General features: G+C 49.2%; 1 protein-coding gene across 4 annotated transcripts in view; it reads left to right on the forward strand.

Moving 5' to 3' along the window:
* Positions 1-21643, forward strand: part of Ube2v1 (ubiquitin conjugating enzyme E2 V1) — a 28670-nt gene extending 7027 nt beyond the window's left edge. For 2 of the 4 annotated variants that reach the window (XM_047538062.1, XM_047538063.1), the window contains exons 2-4: positions 8640-8788; positions 18852-18977; positions 19974-21643. In XM_047538062.1, the coding sequence (XP_047394018.1) occupies positions 8640-8788; positions 18852-18977; positions 19974-20120 (422 nt within the window). In that variant the 3' untranslated portion in view covers positions 20121-21643. Of the gene's footprint in view, positions 1-8639; positions 8789-8924; positions 8977-15470; positions 15513-18851; positions 18978-19973 lie in introns of those variants that run through there. The other 2 variants (XM_047538067.1, XM_047538065.1) reach the window with 2 other exon arrangements.
* Positions 21644-22434: the final 791 nt, after the last annotated feature.

Consider the following 22434-nt stretch of genomic DNA (forward strand, 5'->3'; position numbering starts at 1 on the left):
TAGTTAGGCCATTTGGATTTAAATGCTCTTTTGTTTTGCAGAAAGTATTGACATATTAACTTTGTATGCAATGTTTGGAATATTAATAACATGCTTTCATATAGATTTTATGAAACAGTTCATTTTACAAAAGTAAAATGAACCATTTTCCTGTGTGGTTTGAGTGAGAAAACAATTTTCCCTCATTAAAAAAAAAAAAGAAGAAATAAAGGATATACTTCCCTATCTTAAAATAAAAAGGACTGGGATGTGACTCAGTGGAAAAGTGCCCCTGGGTTCGGCACCCAGGACCGGAAAAGTTTTGATGAGTAAACCAAGAGGAGAAAACGGAGAGGTTAGTTGTTAGTTGAGGAACAAGGGATCAAGTCAGCCACTTGGCTCTGGGACAGAATTCCAGGGTGAGGCAGCAAGTGCAGAGGAGAAGGAAGGTCGCCTTCTCCCAAGTGTGGAGCTCTGGTGTGGCCGAGGGTAAGGGAGCAAGCGAGAAGTGGCAAGGGACGGTGGTGGTGGTGGTGGGCTGTGCAGGCCAGGGCACCAGTTGGCAGTGCTGGCAGGAAGCCAGTGGTGGGCTTGAAGGGAAGGGATCGCACCCAGCTTACCTTTAAAAGGATCGTTCTGGAGAACAGACTAGATAGAGGGATCAGAGCGATCCCAGTGGAAACAGTAAAGAGTGACTAGATTTGCAAATGGCTTGATATGGATGGGGAAGATTTCTTGTCAGGACTCCAAGGTTTAGGGTCAGGAGAAATGCTTGTGCCACGACCTTGAGACTGGGGTTTTGAGTAGTGTTCTTGGAGGAAGAGAGCAAGGGACTCCATTTTGGAGGTGTCTGAGTGTGGAAGGCCTGTGAGGTGTGTGGATGGGACAGTTGGGAGGCAGCTAACGGGAAGTATAAATTGGACATTCCTTCCTTGGATCCTTGATCTGGGTAAAGTCACTTGGGGGATGGAACAGGTCAAGACCTCAAAAAGCAGAGATTGAGGGACCACCCTGAGACCCAGCAGCCAGGGAGGGGAAAGAACCTGGGTTGAGCCCAGAGCCCAGAGCACCAGTAACTTGGGGTGGAGGCTGGGAATCGACTGTGGGCTTTGACCGTGGGATTGGAGGGGCATGGAGCCCCTGACACCAGTGACTGGGTAGGAAAGGCCTGATTGGAATAGATGCCTGTATGGAGAATCACAGACAAGGATTCTAGATGACCCTTTTGAGACTTTTTTTTTTTTTTTTTTTTTTTCTTTTTTTCTAATAAGGAACAAAGAAGATGGTAGCTGGAGGAGGACTTGGGGTGAAGCGAGGGGTCTGGGTTGTTTGTTTTTATGCTGGATCCTACAATGTGCTGGCAGAGGTGATTCAGTAGCAGACTTAAAATGTGCCAGGTCTTCTGTTTACAGGTGCTTTCCAGGTCTTTCTTACTCTCTCCTCCCACATGCAGGCAGGAGCATTGTGATTCCTTCTTTGCTGGGGCTCAAGGTGACATGTTCAGGTGTAGAGCTAAATTGCTAGAAGGTGGTGGAGTCAGAGCACTTGCCTAGCATGCATGAAGGCCTGGTTGATTGATTTTCCAGCATACCAAAGAAAAAAACCAAAGTTGGGCTGTGAGAACTTGATCCCAGGTCTGGGTTCCTAAACCTCTGCTTGAGATGTATCAGATGTTCACTAAAGGATATGCTGGTTCTTGTTTGTGGGAGTTAGCATAGCCAACACTCGGACCTGCCCTTTTGAAATAGAGTGCTAGACCAGATGGCCTTGCTGTCCTCTGGCATCCGGAGCTGGATGAGGTGAGTGTGCACACACAGGGAAACGTGGGTCGACTTTGTTTGCCCTGAATAAAGTGGAGTTTGCAGACCTTTATATTCTTTTATACTCCATTTTTTAAATTTTTCAACAAATATTTATCTGAGACCTTCTGTACATAGGCCAGTTGGTTGGTTGGTTTTCTTTATCACATTGTGAAACCAGGAATTTCTTCGCACTCAGGCGCATTGATACAGACCATGGCAAATCTCTCAACAGCCCTCTGCTTCCCATCAGCCAGGCCTGTGAGAAGTTCCGTAACGGTTTTGTCACAGAATCGATTTTAAGCAAATGCTTCTGACTCTGTATCCTGAAACATTAGCAGTAGCCATCCCCAGGCTGGCCTCGACCTTCCAGACTGTCTTAAGCATTTCCTGGGAGCCTTGCTCCGCCTTTCCTCTGGTCCTACTCAGGGCCACGTGCAGCTCCCCACCAGTTATCCGAAAGGTAAAGTTCAGTCTTTTAGTAACATGACCCCAGCCTCTTCATCTCTCAGTGAATTTCATAGGGGTGTGAGCCCTCAAAGCTAAGAAACCCTGTCCTGTGGCAGGCTGTATTTCTTTCTTGTGTTTCCATACTGTGTGGTTCCACTGACCCTTGTGTGTGCGTGTAGCTTTGTATGTGTGTGTCTTGTGTCCACACTGAGACGTGATGTGCTGTCAGGAGGCTCCTGTTGTTACTTCTTCCATAACCCTATGTTGTCTGGCACAGAGCTGCAGAAGTGTTGATAATTATCACGCTGAAAGAAGATGCATGTGCATATATACTGATCATTTATGTATAGGGCAGGTGTTTTTTTTTTTTTTTTTTTTTTTGGAGCAGGTGAAAAGCCAAAATTTGCAGTCCTGGAAAGTGTAGGTGGTTTTGGGGATTTTGGGGTTTTTTGGCTTGTAAATGTGGTGGCCAGTTTGACACATACTGAACATGATGAGCCCGCTGTGGTTCCTTGACAGGAGCGTCATGTCCTTAGTGTAGGGGAGTGCAGTAATTTGATTTCCACTAGCTGTTGCTCTTCTCCAATTTTTGCTTTTAATCAGTTTTTGAGTTAGAAAAGTGTGTGTCTTAAAAAAGTGAGCTAAGAATTAAGAGCCTTTGTTAGGAGCTTTCTAGTTAGCGGATGGGCTCTTCGAGATTCAGCTAAATAAGGCTTAACAAAGTACTTAACCGCCAGATGCCAGCAGACTGTCTAAGCTGAATATGGGATGTTTGAGCTCAAGGAATTTGTCACCTCTGGTGACGCCATGGGATGGGACACAGGGGCTGCCACATGCTAGGCAAGCGCTCCACCACCGAGCCACACCCAGCCCTGCTCAGAGGAATTTCTGACCCAGTTAGGTGCAAAATGGTGCTCCACGAACCGAGTCCGACCCATAGGCTCGTTGGGGCACAGGAGTGACCGTCCACTTTCAGCAGGCTCGCCTCAGTCCTGGCTCCCCGTGTGCTTTTGAGCCAGGTAGTGAGGAGAGCTACAGAGCAGCTGTTCTCCTTGCTAATGCTCTCTTGTTCTTTGGGAGATATAGTTATTTCATAAGATATATCATTTATCTTAACATGATCGTTTGTTGCAATTAGTTTTAAATGAATAAACTTTTTTTAAAAATTTCTCAGTTGTAATTTCTAACTTCGCAAATACCAGTAGCTGTAAAACCCACATAAACAAAACTTTTAGAAGTCTTTGTTAAATTTTAAGGATGTGAAGGAGTCTTGAAACCAAGTTTGAGAACCTCTATTCAGATGGAATAAATGTTTGTTGTCATTTCTTGGTATATAGTGTAGTTATTCTGATATTTTTGTGTCTCTTCCAACTCCTTCTTGAAATATTTCTACATTGCCTAATAGATACTAACCAATACAAAGTTTTTTATTCATTAAACTGTTTCTGGTGCCTCTTTTACAATTTGAATCAAAATCGAATTGCCTAGACTGGGTCATGTAGGGAGAGCACTTGCCTAGCTAGATCCGCAGCACCTCAAAAGTAATTTGGTTGGCATTGTTCCAGATTCCAGGATTGCAGGTGCAACAGCAGCTCACTTTGCCCTCCATGATTCTCAGTTACTTTTCCAGGTGCTGACTTAAAATACATTGAACTGATCTCCATATTTCTTTTCTTTTCTTTTTGGTACCAGGGATCGAACCCAGGGGTCCTTAACCATAGAGCCACATCCCCAGCACTTTTAATATTTTATTTAGAGACAGGGTCTCACTGAGGCTGGCTTTACACTTGATCCTCCTGCCTCAGCCTCCTGAGCTGCTGAGATTACAGGCGTGTGCCACAGTGCCCAGCCGACCTCTATTTCTTTGGTTCAATTGTATATGGGGGTTTTGCACCCTTTTTTTTTTTTTTTTTTAAGTAATTTTGAATATCTAATCCAACAGAAATGTGTGTTGGAAATATAGGATTAATTACCAATATACTATTTTGTCCTACTTCACAAATTAAAATTAAACATCCAAAAAAATGTAACTTGAATTCACCATCTATTTTGAGATGGGCTATATGGCCTGCACATTGAATTCACCATCTATTTTGAAACTAATAGCAGTGATCTTGTGGTATTTGGATTTAGAACTTTTTTTTTTTTTTTTTTTTTTTTTTTTTGCGGTGCTGGGGGTTGAACCCAGGGCCTTGTGCTTGCAAGGCAGGCGTTCTACCAACTGAGTTATCTCCCCAGCCCGATTTAGAACTTCTTAATCAGGTCTGGTTGTTAGATGAGAAGATGTTACTTGAGCCATAGGATGTTCTTTGCTAAAGTTTATAAGATGACTAGTACTACTAGAAATGGCTCCTCCTGACACAGAAAGTAATCATTATGGAGGTCATGTGTCCTGTAACTGAAGTGGAGCGTGGCTTGTGGGTATTGAGAAGGAAGAGTCTGCTAGAAGAGGAACTTCAAAGGCCCCAGATGGGGACCTTGCCTAGAGTGCTGTTGGCTTAATTCCTAATTGTTTTATTCATTTTGTTTTGTTATGGTAAAAGAAATCAGAGCCTGGTGCCTGCCAGTAGTTCCAACTAGGCGCTTGCCTGTGGTAGTCCCAGGTACTCGGGAAGCTGTCAGAAGGATTGCTTAAGCCCAAGAGTTCAAGGCCAGCCTGGGCCACATAGCAAGACCCTGTTTCCCCCCCAAAAAAAAAAAAAGAAAGAAAGAAAGAAGAAAAATCACCCATAATCCTTGCACACAGAGATAACCATTGTTAACACCTTGGTTCCAGTGTTCTTAAGCTTCTTGAGATGTCTCTTACCTTCTTTGTTGGTTTGCTAGGGCTACCATAACAAAATGCCACCTATTGGGTGACTTCATAACAGAAATTTATTTCTCCCAGCTCTGGGCTGGAAGTCCAAGATCAAGCTGTGAGCAGGCTTACTTTGTTCTGAGGCCTCTCCCTTGGGCCTTCAGATGGCTGCCTTCTTGTTGTGTCCTCACATGGTCTTTCCTCTGTATACACTCCTCCCTGGTGCCTTTTCTAATTTTAGTTCATTCATTTTTTTTTTTTTTTTTTTTTTTTTTTGCGATTTTGCCGGTGCAAGGAGAGGCAGTGCTGGGGTGGAACCCAGGGCCTCTCACCTGCTGGGCAAGTGCTCAGCTACTGAGCTACAGCCTGCCCCCACTTTTTTTTTTTTTTTTTTTTTTTGAGACAAGTTCTCCTCAAGTTGCCCAAACTGGCCTTAAACTTGTGATCCTCCTTTCTCAGCCTCCCAAGTAGCTGAAATTACTAGTACGTACCAACACACCCAGTCGCCTCTTAAAAGGCCCTTTACATTCACATTTTGAGGTATGGGGAGTTAGGGCTTCAACATGTGGAACACCGCCCCCCGCCTGCCCCACTTGTTGCTGGGGATGGAACCCAGGTCCTCACACATGCTAGGCAGGCACCCTACAACTTAGCTATACCCAGCCCTCCGTAACACTATCCATAAACAAGAACCTCAGACGTTCATTAGCCTTCCTAGCAATTGCTTCAGTCTTCTCTTGGCATTCATTTTTATTACGGTAGACTTACAAGTTACCAGTAGTAACAGTAGTAGAGGTGGACAGTGATTTTTTTTTTCTTAGCCAAATTAGGATTATTAAAGATTTAAGTTTAACTCTTTCTGAATAAAATTAATAATATTGTCTGGCTTGGTGCCTATAGCATCACAAACTTTTCAGTGTTATGTCTTTGAGAGGGGACTTAATCCAGTGTAGCTGAAGAATGCATTCCGTGTGCTGCAGATGAAAAATGCCAGTGTTTCTCAAACCAGCATCAAGTACAGTTTTTGCTATTTCTTTTAAGAACTGTATGATATTTAATATTTTTTTCTTCAGTCAACTGACTACTTATATTTATTTTTTAAAGAATAATTTAGCCAAGTGCAGTGGTGAATGCCTGTAATCCCAGTGGCTTGGGAGTCTGAGGCAGGAGGATCACAAGTTCAAGGTCAGCCTAGGCAATTTAGCAAGACCCTGTCTCACAATAAAAAAGAAAAAAGACTGGAGGTGTGGTTCAGTGGTTAAACTCCGGTGGATTAAATCCTAGTACCAAAAACAAAAAAAAGGAATAATTTACCATTGTCGTAAATGGGGAGTTAGGATACTGTTATTTGCCCTAGGTAAGTTTTCTTTTCTTTTCTTTTCTTTTCTTTTTTTTTTTTTTCAGTAGCAGGGATGGAACCTAGAATCTCACAGACTCACTCTCCTAGGCCAGAGCTGTACCACCACACTACTCCCCCAGCCCCTGAATAAGTTATTCTTAAAAATGTGTTACTGGGCTGGGGTTGTGGCTCAGTGGTAGAGCATTTCCCTCGCATGTGTGAGGCACTGGGTTCGATTCTCAGCACCACATATAAAATAAGTGTCCATTGACAACTTAAAAAAATATTTTAAAAAGTTTATTACTGAGCCACATGGTGGCACACACCTGTAATCCCAGCGGCTCGGGAGGCTGATGCAGGAGGATCTCGAGTTCAAAGCCAGCCTCAGCAACTTAGTGAGACCCTGTCTCTAAATAGAATATTTTTAAAAATGACTGGGGATGTGGCTTGTGGTTCAATCCCCAGTAAACCCCACCTTCCTTCCTCCCCCCAGAAATCATTACTGTAAGATGAAGCTTCCGGTCACACACCTGAAGTCACCTAATGTGCCATCCACAGCTCTGTCCTTCCAGTTGCTCAGACCTAAACCCTGGGAGCTGTAGACCTCCTCGCACGTCTTGGGCCACCTGACTGCTCAGACCTCTAGTACCCAGCATCGTATCACATGGTCACCTCCGCGGGCAGGTCGCGGGGCCGCTTGACTGCTTCCTCCCTGCGTTCTTCACCCAGCAGGCGAGGGGTTCTGGGAGACCCTGCTGCTGTTCTTCCACCACCTCCCTGGGGCCTTTTTGCCTGCTCTGCCTCCTGCTTCCTCGTCTTCAGTCAGGACACCCATGACAGTGATCTGAAGCCTCAGCCCTGCCCTGAGTCACTTGTTGCTCTCAGGACGCCGTGCGCGCAGACCGTGTGATTCACACGGACTTGTCAGTGCGGAGCTCTCGCTGGAGTAAGACTCCGTGGTTCCTGCGTCCTTCTGCTCGTGCTTGTCCCCAGGGCCTAGAGAAGTGTCAGCCACACAGGGCTCGGGCGCATTCTGGTTGAATCAGCGAGGCCTGCGTCCTGTCTGAGGAGAGGCCGACGTGTATTGGGGAAAGGTCCCGAGTCTCGGGTTCCTCCGGGCCTCTCTTGAGTCAGGTAGTAAGTCCTGCTTGCCTCTGAGTCTGTCCAGAGGGAGCGTCGGCCTGCAAGGCTTAGGAAGCTTGTAATTTGTCTAGATTCCGAATTTCCCCCAAAGGAAATAGTGCAAAAACCAGAGAAGATGGGAGAGGACGGAGAGACCAGCACGAGTGGTTGGGAGAGCAGCCCCAGAGGAGGTGCTCCACACCCGGCCGGGAAGAAGGGCCCTAGGCCGCCCCAAGTCCCAGCCCGGAAGGCCCCAGCGCCTCGGGTCATTCCTGAGAGGCATCTAAACGGGGCTCAAGCCTGTCCCAACTCGGGTGCTGGCTTGGACCTGCACGGTGTGTTCGAGTGTGACTTTTATGAGCTACTAGCCCAGACTTGGGGTTTTTGGAAGCGGGTACGTTAGGGAACCAGCTGCTGCCTTCTACCTTTTCACAAATGGGGAGAGAAACTGCAGCTTACAGAATGGAGCATTTCATCCATGGCACCTTCCCTGACTCTTAGTTGATTAAGAAAACACCATTTTTATTTGATGTGTCTATGGCAGCTGTTCCTCTACTGTCCTTTGAAAGTCATTCCAATGAATGAGCTTACCCTTGCCTCAGAAGTACGTATAAGACCAGGCACAGTGGCACACACCTGTGATCCAGTGACTTGGGAGGCTGAGGCCGGAGGACTGCGAGTTCAAGACCAGCCTTGGCAACTTAGTGAAAGCCTGTCTCCAAATACACCCCTGGGTCCGATCCCCAGTACCAAAAAAAGAAGAGAGATGGCATAAGAGCAAAACAAAACAAAAAAGCCTCTGTCAGGGTACTTAGGCTGGCACTTCATTGGTGGTTTTCACTAGCGGACCCGCAGGGATCAACGTTTGGATGTGTAAAATCTTGATGAACTTCGTCAAGGCTGGGGTGGGCGTCCTAAGTTTGTTTTTCTAGCCCTGATCACGTCACCTGTCACAGAACACATGCTCCTTCCCTCTGGTCATGCTAGTTAATGTCAGTGCATTGGTAAGCGGCTGGTCTGAGCGGGACGGCCGTGAGGAGCTGTTTGCATGTTCGCAGCTGCATTGCCAGGTAGTGACGACAAGCAGCCGGCTCTGGGCTTACAGGTCCCCCTGTAGTTGCTAGTATCTTGAATTTCTTTCCATTTATTTTAGGAGTAAAAGTCCCTCGCAATTTCCGACTGTTGGAAGAACTCGAAGAAGGCCAGAAAGGAGTAGGAGATGGCACAGTTAGCTGGGGTCTAGAAGATGACGAAGACATGACACTTACGAGATGGACAGGGATGATAATTGGGCCTCCAAGAGTAAGCGTCGAGCTACGGCTATAAATGTCAATGTCTTAAATTCACTGTGCCTCCTTTTAAAAACGTACTAGCCTTATCGCGGAAAAAGCTCACCAATGGTATATTTTCTGAAATGTGGCTATTCTTTTTTGACCAGTTTCAGTTTATATATGTGAACCTCCTCTGATGCTGTTTAATCCCTCTGAATGGTAAGCAAAAACCTGTTTAGACTCGGTGTGAATTTACATGTCATGTAGCCAGTGAGGCTTGAGATCTTTGAACCCTCAGATGTACTTTAAAGCAAACTGTCCAATTATTAGACTCCAGGCCTAGCCAGCAGTCCTGAAGCCGATCCCAGAGGAATTTGGGGACGCCTGCACAGCCGGGTTTCCAGTCATGGTTTCTCGGGTCTGCCGAGTCTGTATCCTAGTTCACTGGGCCAACCAGCAAAGTTTTGGCATCTGCCTCTCAGCTCTGCTCTGTTCCAGGCATTGTTAGATCCAGGGACCTTTGCAAAGAAGGACCCTGACAAGGAGATGGGGAAGGTGACTCTGTCAGAGCGTGTGATTTGTTGAGTTTCCAGCGTTCATAATGTGCCAGCTTACCCTTTATTGAGGAAACATAGCGAACCCTCGAGAACTGTTACTTACTCTTCCCCAGGTCCCGTTGGTAGATCTCTTGGTGTGATTGCATTCCATTTCACAGATGAGGAAACAGATCAGGAGTGGTCACTGCCCAGAGTCACATAGCTGACAACTGCCCTGCCAAGTCTGTTGGCTGGGAGTGCTCCTTACCAGCTACTCTGCCACATGGTCTCGCTGTGTTCCTGTTTTGAGAGTTTATTTGTTACCATTATGGAGTTGCCCGGAGCGCTCTGTACTGCATTAACTTGACATAGGAGCCAAGAAATAGCTTCCTACAAGGTGACGCTCACTGCAGACAGACTGCGGGAGCTCCTGCCTGACAGTGCTTGAGGACAGTGACATCCCCCTCCTAACTGCCTGTGAGCTCTGTTTCACTGTGGGCGGGGATGGCACGGGGCGAGGCGCGGCTCCTTGTTGGGGCGCTCCGACAGGCATCTCGATCAGTGGCACTGGTGGTGCATGACACCTAAAGAGCCACTGCATGTTCTTTTTTTTTTTTTTTTTTTTTTTTTTTTTTTAATATTTTTAGTTGTAGCTGGACACAGTGCCTTTATTTTATTCATTTATTTATATGTGGTGCTGGGGATCAAACCCAGTGCCTCACACGTGCTAGGCAAGCGCACTACCACTGAGCCACAACCCCAGCCCTCATGTTGCTTTTTAAGTCATTTTTGTGACACTGTAGATTTTTTGGGGGGTGGGGTGTGATACATTTAATGTGTTTTTACTCATTTCTTTATCCTCTTTCCTATGAAGAAGGCTTGTTTCTCCATTAAGGTGATTTTCTTTGCTGTCCCTGAAAGTCCATTGTATGCTCTTGGCTTCTTCCCTGCATTTCTTAAGAAAGGTGTAGGATTGTTGAGGATGAGACTCTTCCTCCTCCTCCTTCCTCCCAGAGTACCTGGGAATGACTCAGAGTGGGGTAGTTGTTCAGTAGATTTGTTCACCAATTCACTCATTCATAGTTCCCACAAGTAAGAGCGAACTAGTGTGCAACATTGTGAATACACTAAATACCACTGAATTATATATTTAAAAAAAGTAACAAGAAGCCAGGCATGGTGGCACATGCCTATAATCCCAGCAACTCAGGAGGCTAAGGCAAGAAGAGCACAAATACAAGGGTAGCCACAGCAACTTAGCCAGATCCTTTCCCAAATTAGAAATAAAAAGGGCCTGTGGGGGAGTGGGCGGTGTGGCTCAGTTTAATCCCTAGTATCGGGTAGGGAGGCAATCAGGAAGTTCTATTGGGAATATTCTATTCCACCTAAAGCAGCTTGGGTTACCCTGAATTTTAATTTTTCTCTTTTCAAAGGGAATAAGTTTTAGTAGTAGCTGTAGTATGCAGGTGCTTTCCATGTATCTATTTAGTAAGAGCTTTATTGAGATATAAATTCCCATATTATAGAATTTTGTTAAAGTGTATAATTCAGGGGTTTTATCCCATTGAGTTGTGCAAATGTCACTATTTTCATCACCCCAAAAAGAAACTCTCTACTCATCAGCAGTCACTCACTACCCCCTACTTTCAAACCTTGACAGACATTAAACTACTTTCAATTCTATGGATTTGCCTCTTCTGGATGTTGCATATTAGTGGATACTGTGAGTCATCTCCTGTGTCTGGCTTCCCTTAGCCTGTTACAACTCTTTTTTAAGACTGGATGTTCTGTTGTATGGATATACCATATTTTGTTTATTCATTCATAAGTTGGTTGACATTTGAATTGGCTCTACCTTTTGGCTCTTTTAAATAGTGATGCTAAGAACGTTTGTGGACAGGCTTTTGTGTGAACGTTCATTTTCGGTTTTCTTGGGTGTGAATCTAGGAGCAGAATTGCTGGATCATATGACAATGGTGTCTCACATTTGAGGAAGTTCCAAACTGTCTCCCAAAGCTGCTGTACCATTTTACATTCCTACTGGCAATGCATGGGGTTTCCGTTTCTCCACATCCTCACCCCTACAGTTTATCTTATTTTCTTTGTACCCCTATTATTTTGATTTACCTGGTTCTCCAAGGTTAAAAACAAAGTCATAAAAAGAACTCTGCTTCTAGATGTTTCCTGTAACTAGTCAATTTTATGATCACTGTACAAGATATTTGCTCTGTAGTTGGAATATTGACATAATTATTAAAGCTTCTAAATAGAACACCTGAGTAATTCATCTTTCTATTTATTTATTTTTTTATTGTTTTACCTAAGAGAAAGTCTTTCATTCAAATTTAAAAGGCAGGAACTGGGCACAGTGGCACACACCTGTAATCCCAGCTACTCAGGAGGCTGAAACAAGAGGATCACAAGTTCAAGGCCAACCTGGGCAACTTAGACCCTGTCTCAAAATGAAAAGGGGCTGGAGATGTGGCTCAGCGATTAAGTGCCCCTGGGTTCAATCCCTGGTACAAAACAAAAAAGACTCAAAATATAGCTTAGTGGTAAAGAGGAATCCCTGGGTTCATTTCCTGGCACTGCACGAGGCAGAGGGGACAACCCTGAGGTTGTAACTCAGTGGTGGAGCTTAGCATGTGCAGGGCCATGAGTTCAATGCCCAGTGCCACAAAATTCTTTTTTTTTTTTTTTTTTTTTTTTTTAGACGAAGGCTGGAAGCATGGTTCGGTGGCAGAGGCAGAGTGCTTGCCTAGCATGCACAAGGCCTTGGGTTCAGTTCCAGCACCCCAGTAAAACTTTTTTTAAAGGCATATACCATGTGATCCAGTAATTCTGCTAGGAATTTACTCCTCAGTTTTTCTGTTGTATTGCTCAAAGGCAGTGTAGAAAATCACCTCATGCAGTATTGCCAATAATACCAAGATATTGGAAGTGACCTCAGTGTCTTTGAATAGACCATCTTATATACCACTTAGCTATTGGAAAGAACGAGACGTGCATGTGTGCTGAGATGTAATGGCCTGTCTGATGTGTAAGTGAAAAAGGTTCCAAAGCCCTCCACGGAGTAGCCTGCGGTTCGAGTGGGGGCCACTGATTGCGGGAGGAGGTGGTCACATGTGTCTGCCCGTGCTGTGTGCTTAGGATATCTTTTTAAAACACACGAGCTGGTGACATGGGTGGGCCTCTTCAGAAGGGAGTGGCAGGCCAGGATAGGGAGAAAACTTCGTTTCCACCTTTTTGTACTCGGTGTTTTCATCACATCTTATTTGACTAACACACGCCTCACATCTCACGCGTACTTCAAAGCACAGCTTCCTGTCTCCCTGCAGAACTCTGGCACACATCTGACTGCACTCACTTGGGGTGTGCACATTTCTCTGACTGCAGAGTCGCTAACAGTGGCTCGTGTCTACAGCCCAGCACGGCTGACACGCAGCGCACTGGCTCTTTTTGTGGTGGTTCTGGGGCCATCCTGTGCATTGCAAGATGTTTAGCCGCATCCCTGACCTCCCCTCACTAGATGCCATTAGCACCCCTTTCCCCGCTGTGACAACTGTAAACACCTGGTGACACTGCTGCATTCCCCACGGCCCTGGCCCAGGGCAGAAGTGGCCCTGGCTGGGAAACGCCGTCAGGCCTCTGAGGCAGGTGAGAGCCGGGGTATGGGTCTGTGCGCATCTCGCCCCAGGCCAGGCCGGGATTTCCAGGGCACGTGGGGAAAGGAAAGCACTTCCTGTGGGGTTGGCTGCCACAGAGTGAGGCTGCGCGGCATCCGCCTGCCGGCGTGTGGGTGCGCAGGGCAGGTCCTCCTGAAGGAGAGCGAGAGCGAGCCCGCGCGTGCGAAGCTCTGCAGTCAGGCATTTCCTCGGCAGGTGGTGGACACTTCCCTACCAGTGCAGAAGCACCTTGTGATTTGTGGCTGGCCCCTGAGTGTCTGGCAGTATAGCCTAGGAAGTGGACTTAGTTCTCCTTAACTCTGCGTCGCCCAAGAAAAGAGAAATTGTATCAGATAGTTCTTTCCAGCCCCCAGCTTTGAGGGATGATTGACCAGTGGAAATTGTGTATATGCAAGGTGTATTGCCACATTCAAATGGATCGACACGTCCATCACCACACAGGCACATGTGTGCACATGTGTGTGTCCGTGGTGAGGACTTTTAAGATGAACTTTTTTACAAGCGTAGTGGTGCACACCTGTAATCCCAGCCGCTTGGGAGACTGAGGCAGGAGGACCACAAGTTGGAGACCAGCCTGGGCCAGACCCTGTCTCAAAATAACATGTTTATAAAGGAGCTGAGATGTAGGGCAGTGGCGGTATGCTTCCACCTTGCGTGAGGCCCTAGGCTCCGTCCACAGTGCCATAGAGGGAAAAAGAGGTCTCTTAGCAGATGTCAAGGATCCAATCCAGTGTTACTGACTGCAGTCACAGAATGTATTCATAACTGGAAGCTTGTGCCCTTCGACCCTTTCCCCCACATATCAGCTCCCGGCAACTGCCATGCTGCTCTCTGCTTCTATGAAACTCAGCTTTTGGATTCCACATATTAGTAAGATCAAACAGTATTGGTTGGTGTCTGGCTCGTTTAAGTCAGTAACCTGCCCTCCATGTTCATATGTACTGTTGCAGGTGGAGGGACTTCTTTGTTCGTGGCTGAGTAAGATTCCTCTGTGTGCATGTGTGTAGACAGAGTGGGTGTTCAGCCCACCCCACCCTCATCCATTCCTCCTTCAGTGGACGCTGAGGTCACCTGCTTCCCCATCTTGGCTGTTGAGCGACGCTGCAGTGGACGTTGGGTGCTGCTGCTGGCTCTTGGATGTGAACCCATGCTGGTGTTTCCTCTGCGATCAGTCCATACAGGAAGCTGGTCAGAGAGGTGCAGGTGGAAGGCACAAAGCAGAAAGTGGCCACCTGCTGGGCAGGGCAGCCAGAAAAGAGCCCTGGCCTCCGACTGGGAGCCACAGGCGGAAGGAGCGGGAGCTTCTGTCCTCTTTCCCTTCACGCCAGGCTCATGCAGTAGTTGGACAGTGTGATCTTTAGGTCGTAGGACATCTGGGGGACACTAGGGCCACACTGGAGATGGGACCGTGGCTCCCAGAAGGACGCCACAGGGGTGGGACAGGGGAGTGTGTGCAGAGGACCCTGCCCCGTTCTGTGCTGCCGGGCCAGCTCCTGCCCGCCTCTGTGCCCGACTCAGCCAGGCTCTGCAAGGCAGGGGCAGGGCGAGGGGACTTGCTGCCTCCTGTCTGCCCATCCTTCTGTGCCTCAGTGACTGCACTTCCTCCTGGCATCAGCAGTGGGTCCAGCCCATCACCTCCCCCGCCCTCCTGCCCCAGGGCTGTACCAGCGGTGACCAGGCGGCAGCCCCTCGGGAGGCCAGAGCTCAGCCGTTGGACCTCTTCCCTAGGCCCCAGCCCTGGGCACAGGGGCGTATTCCTGCGGTTCCCTCTACTCTTTGAGCCCACTGACACCTGTTTAATCAGTTTCCTGTGTTGAATTCTGTTTCACAGTGCCTGTTGTGCTGTCTTCTACTAACCACTCCGTGGTCCCCACCACTGGTCCACGTATAACTGATCAGCAGTGTGGCATATCTCTGCCGCCCTTACCTACTGTCTGTGCACTTACCTACTGCCTGCATGCTGAGCCATTCAGGTCTTATTCGTTTGTTTATTTAGACACTGGGGGTTGAGCCCACGTGTGCTCTACCATGGCTTTCTTTTTTTTTTTTTTTTTTTTTTTTTGAGACAGGGCCTCACTAAGTTACTGAGGCTGACCTCGATCTTCCTATCCTCCTGCCTCAGCCTCCCATGTAGCTGGGATTATAGACATTTGCCACTGTGCCCAGCAAATCTTAGGCTCTGTAGAATGTCCCTTCAGGAGTTCACCCTCCATTCTAACACAGCATGTGTACATTAAATATAATTTATAGGGCAACAGGTGTATGCTCCCAGTGAGCACACACTCATGCCGCACACAAAAGTAATCTGTATGTAACAGTGCAGATTTAGAATTGAGTAAGCAATTGACTGGCTGACCGAATGTTACCTTTTTGTATGTTTAGATTTTAGATTTTATTTTTTTGCATATTTTTGTAGCAACTACCTTATTCTTTTTCTTATATCTCATACTTTGTTATTTTTTTCTTTTATTGCAGTACTAGGGATTGAACCCAGGTCCCATCGTGCATGCTAGGCAAACGCTCTACCACCAAGGTACATTCCCAGTCCCTTTTTAAATTTTATTTTGAGACAGAGTCTCACTAAGTTGCCCAGGCTGGCTGGAATTTGCAATTCTCCTGCCTTAGTCTCCCAAGTAGCTAGAATCGTAGGCAGGTGCCACCATGCTTGACTTCATACATTTTAAAATAAATTTTATTTTATAATGCTCTTAGGTTTCAGAAAAGTAGTGAAGGTGGTGCAGAAAGGGCCTGTGACACCTTCCCCTGTGGCAGCCTCTTGTGCTAGTGTGGCAGCACTGCTCCTCCCGGCCGTGGACCAGCGTCCACGCCTCGGTATTGAGTGAAGCTGCTCTGTGAGTTCTTCCTGTTCACCTTTGTCTTGTCCTGGAGTCCACGTCGCACTCACCGTGCGACGTGCACTCACCGTGCTGTCTCCAGCTCCTTGGGCTCCGACATTTTCAGGGTTTTTTTTGTTTGTTTGTTTTTGGTCCCAGGGATTGAACTCAGGGGCACTCGACCACTGAGCCACATCCCAGCCCTATTCTGTGTTTTATTTAGAGACAGGGCCTCACCGAGGTGCTTAGCGCCGTGCTGAGGTGCTGAGGCTGGCTTGGAGCTCTCCGTCCTCCCGGCTTGTGGGGGTTTTCTGAGGCCCCACTGGAGGAGCCCTGGTCGTGTATTTTGTAGGAAGTGCCTGTGGAAATCTGCCTGGTGTTTTCTCATGGTCAAACGGGGTTGTCTCACATATGTGTGTCTCAGGCCCCAGAAAGGCTTATAATTTCGAGGCTCTGGACCTGTAGTGCGGAATGGGCAAAGTAGACTGTGCGGGGAGGAGGAGGAAAGGGGAGGGGAGCTGCTAGGAAGTGACGCTGGCCGATTGCACTGTTACCTGTGCGCACGTGCCAGTTCGCCGTGTGTGCAGCTGTCATGCACCAATAAAAAGCGGGGAGGGAAAAAAGAAATAGACTGTGTGCGCAAACCTGCCCCGACTTGGAGGAAGGTGTGTGTCTGAGTGGAGGCGGTGGGTCGTCTGCTGTGTCCTGCAGTGGGTGTGTCTGCAGCGTGTGGACGTGTCGTGGTCGTGCGGTCAGGCCTTTGCAGGTGGGCTTTAGGTGGCTTATAGTCACCTTTTGCTGCTAAGACAGTGCCTTGCACTTTTCTGAACCAGTCGGCATCCCGTGCAGGCGAGGAGTAACTTGCTTCTCTGACGCACCCTCCTCCCTTTCTGGCGAACTGCATCTTAAGTTTGATGCATGTCATCGGTGTTTCATGATCAAATGATCTTTTTTAGGTGCATTTCATGGACGTGATTGTTCACACTTGTGGGGCTCCATATGGTCATTAGATACAGGCACGGGGTGTGAAGCGATCTAATCAGGATCGTTACATTTCCATCTCCTGAAACACACGGTGCGTTCCCGAACCTTCCTTCGGCACATCGCCCTCTTGACTGAGACCTCTGCAGCGGCTCTGGGGACGCTCAGGAACAGTGAAAGGATGAAATCAGACGCGCTGTTTCCCAAGAAAGCCTCACACCGACTTCCTAAGCCCCCAGAGCTGTGTCTGCTGCGCTGGGTACTGTGCCTTGTTCCGGGGCGAGTGCCAGGGCACGTCGTGGTCGGATGTTCGGTAGTTCCCCTCTTTTGTGAGGTCTGGCGCAGGGGTTTTAAATGGTCCTTCAGTGTCGAGTCCTGATCTACGTGACAGCCGTGTCCGCTGCCTGCCTTTGCCACGTCAGTGCTGTAGCGAGCAAGCCATGAAATGAGCAAGACAGGCCGCAGAATGTGCGGGCGACGGCGAGGCCATGGAACCAAGAGGGAACCACCCGTGTGCCCTCTTGGCTTCCTACTTTGGTTTTCCGGGGAGCCTTTGTCCTTGGAGGGAGCACTGAATTGCAGTGAGGTGTCCGCTCCATGAAGCGTGGCAAGCCCGAGCGGCTGCTAGGCAGCCCCCAGGTGGCACCCAGGTAGAGCTTGGTGGGACTGGAGAGGAATGGGAGGCCAGCGAGGCAGTGTCTGTGGGAGCAGATCCCAGGGGAGCAAGATGACAGGCTCAGTCGGTTCCGATGAGGGGCTGGTGGTGGAGGAGGAGGGGGGTCTTGGGGTGGAAGCAGTGGGGCTGAGGGAAAGGGGCTTGGCCGACCCAACCCGTAGGGGTCTTTTGGCCTTTTGTTTTGGTTTGTTTTGGTGCTGAGGATGGAACCCAGGGTTGCTTTCCCACTGAGCCACATCCCCAGTCCTTGTTTTTTGCGGCAGGGTCTTGCTGAGTTTAGGCTGCTGAAGCTGGCCTCAAACTCGCACTCCTCCTGCCTCGCCCCGAGTCGCTGGGATAGCAGATGTGGGCACTGTGCCCACAGTCGGAGGCTCTGCCTGCAGAATGGGCAGGAGAGACAGCAGCAGCACTTCAGGAGGGAGGAGAGGGGCGTGGACAGTGCGTGGGCAGCCACAGTTGGACTTTGGTTCTGTTAGTTCGGGGTCCCGGGACGCGGGTGTGTGAATGACTTGAGTCTTCAGATGCGTCTGGGTTTCTGTCAGGGGCAGGCCACACAGCGTGTCGGAGGCTGGGACTGGGTGTGAGCTCGCCTGGCATGCGAGACACCCTGGGTTCAATCCCGAAGGGAAGCCTCTGCGGTTGGTTCCCCCCAGGGGCCCCTAGGTGTCACTGTTGGTAGGAGCAGTGGCTCGTACAGCAAGACTGCTGAGAGGGGACACACGGGGCCCTGCCCTCACAGTAGGACACCCCCCTGCAGTGTAGCTTAGAACAGGACAGAGTAAGGGACTGGGCAGATCCTAAACTGGGCTTTGGGTTGTGTGGTAGTCCAGTGGGGGACACTCCAGGCAAGAGGGACAGCCCAGCTCGGGCAGCAGTTTCGTGCCCACTGGGAAGGTCACTCGTGTGGAGCGGAACTTCCCTGTGTTTCTCCACAAAGGTGTGGTTGGCATTTTTTAAAGGACTGGTGTTTCCTGTGCAGGCCTGGGACCCCGGCCTCCTGCCTGACCACTGCATGCCCTAGTCTCAGCCACCGTGCCTGCCGGGGACGGAGCCCTGAGGGCGAATGCCCTGGGGGCAGTGGCCGTCCCACCCTCCGCACAGGTGGTGCCCTGGCCCACAAGCCTGGGGTGAGCGGGCAGTCGCGGCAGAGCAGGGCGAGTTCAGGGAGAGGCGGCCCCGTGGGGCTTGGCGACACTCACTGGAAACCTCAGCGATCCCAGTTCCACGTTGTCTTCTTTTTATTCTCCCAAAGCCTGGGGACCTGTGGCCGCTGGCTGCGCACAGCACTTGAGTTCTCCAGTCAGGAGTGAATGGTGTTAAGTCTGTCTGTCTGAGTTCCATGTTGGTAATTGCCTGACATCTTTGTACCCTTTCTTTCCAGACAATTTATGAAAACCGAATATACAGCCTTAAAATAGAATGTGGACCTAAATACCCAGAAGCACCCCCCTTTGTAAGATTTGTAACAAAAATTAATATGAATGGAGTTAATAGTTCTAATGGAGTGGTAAGTTGTGTTTTCTGTCCCCACTTGTCCCTCTGGGCTGAGAATTGCTTTGTGCTTTGGAGGTTATGTCAGTGTCCTGTGCACCTGGGAGCGGGACCTCCTCCCAGCCGTGTTTACCTGCCACTCAGGTCACCCTTCCTGTGGCCTGCACTGCTGAGCACTTTGAGATAAGAGTGCATTCAGTCCCCGTGAGGTGGAGACGAGATGGGGCAAGCGACCGAAGGCCTTGGCCACACCCTGACCTCTGGGCCCTACTATTGGGGTGATATTTTTATCTCTTAATAATCTTGCTTTTTAAACTTATTTTGATACATTCATTCATAAATCTGAAATCCAAACGCCCCAGGATCCTTTTGTGCTGGGGATGGAACCGGGCCTAGGGTATGCACCCTGCTGCCGCCCATCAGCCCCTCCTGCCTGCGCTGCTGGCCCGGCCGTGAGCGGAGGCTGCACTCCTAGGGGCGGTGTCGCAGGGTCTTGCACTTACTGAGATCACGCCAGACCTGTGTCCTTAGCATATTCAGAAAACTTGCAAAGAAAATCAGAGACGAGCCTCGTGCTTTTGGTGCAGGGGTAAGGCGTCTGGACCACCTGGCACTTGGGGAGCGCTGTGCTGGGCAGGGTCCAAGCCTCCTGCTGCCTTTGCTGCCCCTACTGCCCTGTGCTTCCTTGTCATCTCCTGCTTGGGTATAGCGTCCAAGGCCCAGGATGGCCACAGCTGGCCCACAGCAGGTCATTCTTGCCCAGCCAAGTTGGGTGGGATTGAGCCCCTCCAAGTGCCAGCGTCACCCTTGCCCTCTCCCATATTGGGACACAAAGGAAAACAGTGGCTGGAGGAGGAGACCCCGCATGTGGGCGTCCTGCAGTCAGTTGTCACCTGTGACAGCACGTTCGGCCTGAGAACTGCGCTCTGACCAGCCCGTACCGCAGCGCAGCCCAGGCGTGCGGCTGTTTGACTTGCGGACCTGAGTGACTGGTTCTGTCTCCTTCCCGTAGGTGGATCCACGGGCCATATCAGTGCTAGCAAAATGGCAGAGTTCGTACAGCATCAAGGTCGTTCTGCAAGAGCTACGGCGCCTAATGGTGTCTAAAGAAAACGTGAAACTCCCTCAGCCGCCGGAAGGACAGTGCTACAGCAATTAATCAAAAAGAAAACCACAGCCCCCATTCGATTTAAGCAGTCTTCATTTTCCACCGTAGTAAATTTTCTAGATACATCTTGTAGACTCAGAGTACTGGAAAGGAAGCTTCCATTCAAAGGCAGTTTATCTTAAGATACTGTAAATGATACTAATTTTTGTCCATTTGAAATATATAAGTTGTGCTATAACAAATCCTCCTGTCAAGTGTAACCACTGTCCATGTAGTTGAACTTCTGGGATCAAGAAAGTCTATTTAAATCGATTCCCATCCTGACCGGTGGGCACATCTAACTCAACTGTGAAAAGACACATCACACAACCACCTTGCTGCTGATGACTTGGCCGGGGGCTCTGCCTTCTCCCTCTCCTGCCTCCGCCCACCCTGGGACAGCCCCCGCGAGAGGCCTGCTAGAGCAGAGCAAAGGTGGCAGGTGGCACCTGGGGACTGCGCTGGGCAGGCTGCTTTGCCTCACCTGGTCACCTTTAAGTCTTAAACGCTCCCCTTCCAAGCCATGGTCCCCCACTCTCCGCTGCCATCCTTGGCCGAAGCATAGATTGTAACCCTCCGTCCCCTTTGAAATTGGCCTTCGCAAGGAATTCAGGGCTCCCTCCCCCACCTGATGGAGGGGTGCTGCTTTCCCTCCTCCTCAGCCCCTGTCCACTGGCACCACCCGCGCTCTCCTCCACTGTCCTGGCCTTGGCCAGAGCCCTGGGTCAGCTCGGAAAGCCCCTGACCTCCCTCCTCCACTCCTGGAACCACCACCATCCCCTCTCCACCAGCCTGGGCAAGGAGCTGTGGCTCTTGGGCCTAAGCTCTGCTGTCACCCTCAGCCCATGCGTCTGGCCCAGTCCTAAGGTGGACAGGGCAGCCACCAGGGTTTCCCAGATCTGCCAGCTCTCATAGTCCCTGCTGGCTAGACCTGCAGAAAGGCCACTTGAAGACACTCGTGAGCACACAGGGTCCCTCTGGATTTTTCCTTCTCCTGTAATGACTTGGCTTGCAGACGGTGAAGAGGGGTGACCAGGGCTCCTGTCAGGGTCCCCTGCCATCCACGTGGGTCCAGTGCGGAATCTGACAACTGGAACCAGAGAAACCTGGACCCAGCGCACAGGCTGGTTTTGGTGCCGCTGCCTCCCAGGTGCTCAGCAGGGACTGAGGAGGAGCCGGTGTGCACAGCAGGCCCTGGAGTCTGCGGCCCGGCTTCCTGGCACGTTGCTGCGTCTCCCACTTCCCGTTCAGGACCACTAAATGCTGAAATGCGGATGCATAACGAAATAAAGGCAATTCATGGTGTTCTGAAGGGTTTTTTTTCTCCTTTGTGTAAAACCACCTTTCGAAGCGGCAACTATCAAGTCTGAAAAGCAATTCATGTTCCCATTAATCTATTTCTGGGGGAAACCTCAGTTCTAAGGATTTAACATCCTGTACGTAAAGTTTAACGTAACAGTATTCCATAAGCAGCCTTTTTATTGTCAGACCATTGCCTGATTTTAATATAATAAAAAGTGTGCATTAATATTTAACAGGCTGTGCTGTTCTTCCTCCTGGCATATTAATTTGGCAGGTTTTAATGCTTTAGATGCTTTGGGATTCATTGGCCCTTTGTAGAAAAATTTAGGATTTTTGGGCCAACAGGCAAAAGCCAAAGTCCTTATGTAAGTGCTTAATTATATAAAAGAGAGCAAATTTCCACAGAGTACAATATTTATGTTGTTACTATCCTACCAACACGATAGTTTCTTTTTCTAGGGAATCACCTTGCCTAATCGAGGTTCAAAGTTCATGTTCTCAGTAATCAAGTCAGTTGCAAATGCCTGTCTACAAAAATTGTCATTCAAGAACCTGAACAGGCAGTGGCCAGAGGGGCCATGGGCCGTCATTTGCCAGCCCCTGACCCAGAAGATGGTGGTTTAAAAGAACATTCTTCCACGGGGTGCATCCCAGCAGCCCAGGAGGCTGAGGCAGGAGGATCCGAAGCTCGAGGCCAGCCTGGGTAACTTAGCAAGACCCTGTCTCAAAAATAAAATGCCTCGGGACGTAGCTCAGTGGAAGAGCGCTTGCCTAGCATGCCGAGACCCTGGTTCCATCCCCAGCACCACAATAAAGAGAAGAGAAAGCGCCCTCTGGTGGGCCGGCAGTGGGCCATTGGTAGGTCTCTGCCCCGCGGGCTGTGACCAGCTTCCTGGACCCGGATGAGGCCAAGGCCCCTGAGCTGCAGCTCAGCTGTCCCAGCAGGTCCTGGAGTGGTCTCTTGCCCCTCCCCTCAGGAGGCCCCAAGGACCTTGCCACGACCTGTCCCTGCTCACTGCCTCAT

The sequence above is a fragment of the Sciurus carolinensis genome, chromosome 2, assembly GCF_902686445.1.
Source record: "Sciurus carolinensis chromosome 2, mSciCar1.2, whole genome shotgun sequence".
Classification (NCBI taxonomy): Eukaryota; Metazoa; Chordata; class Mammalia; order Rodentia; family Sciuridae; genus Sciurus; species Sciurus carolinensis.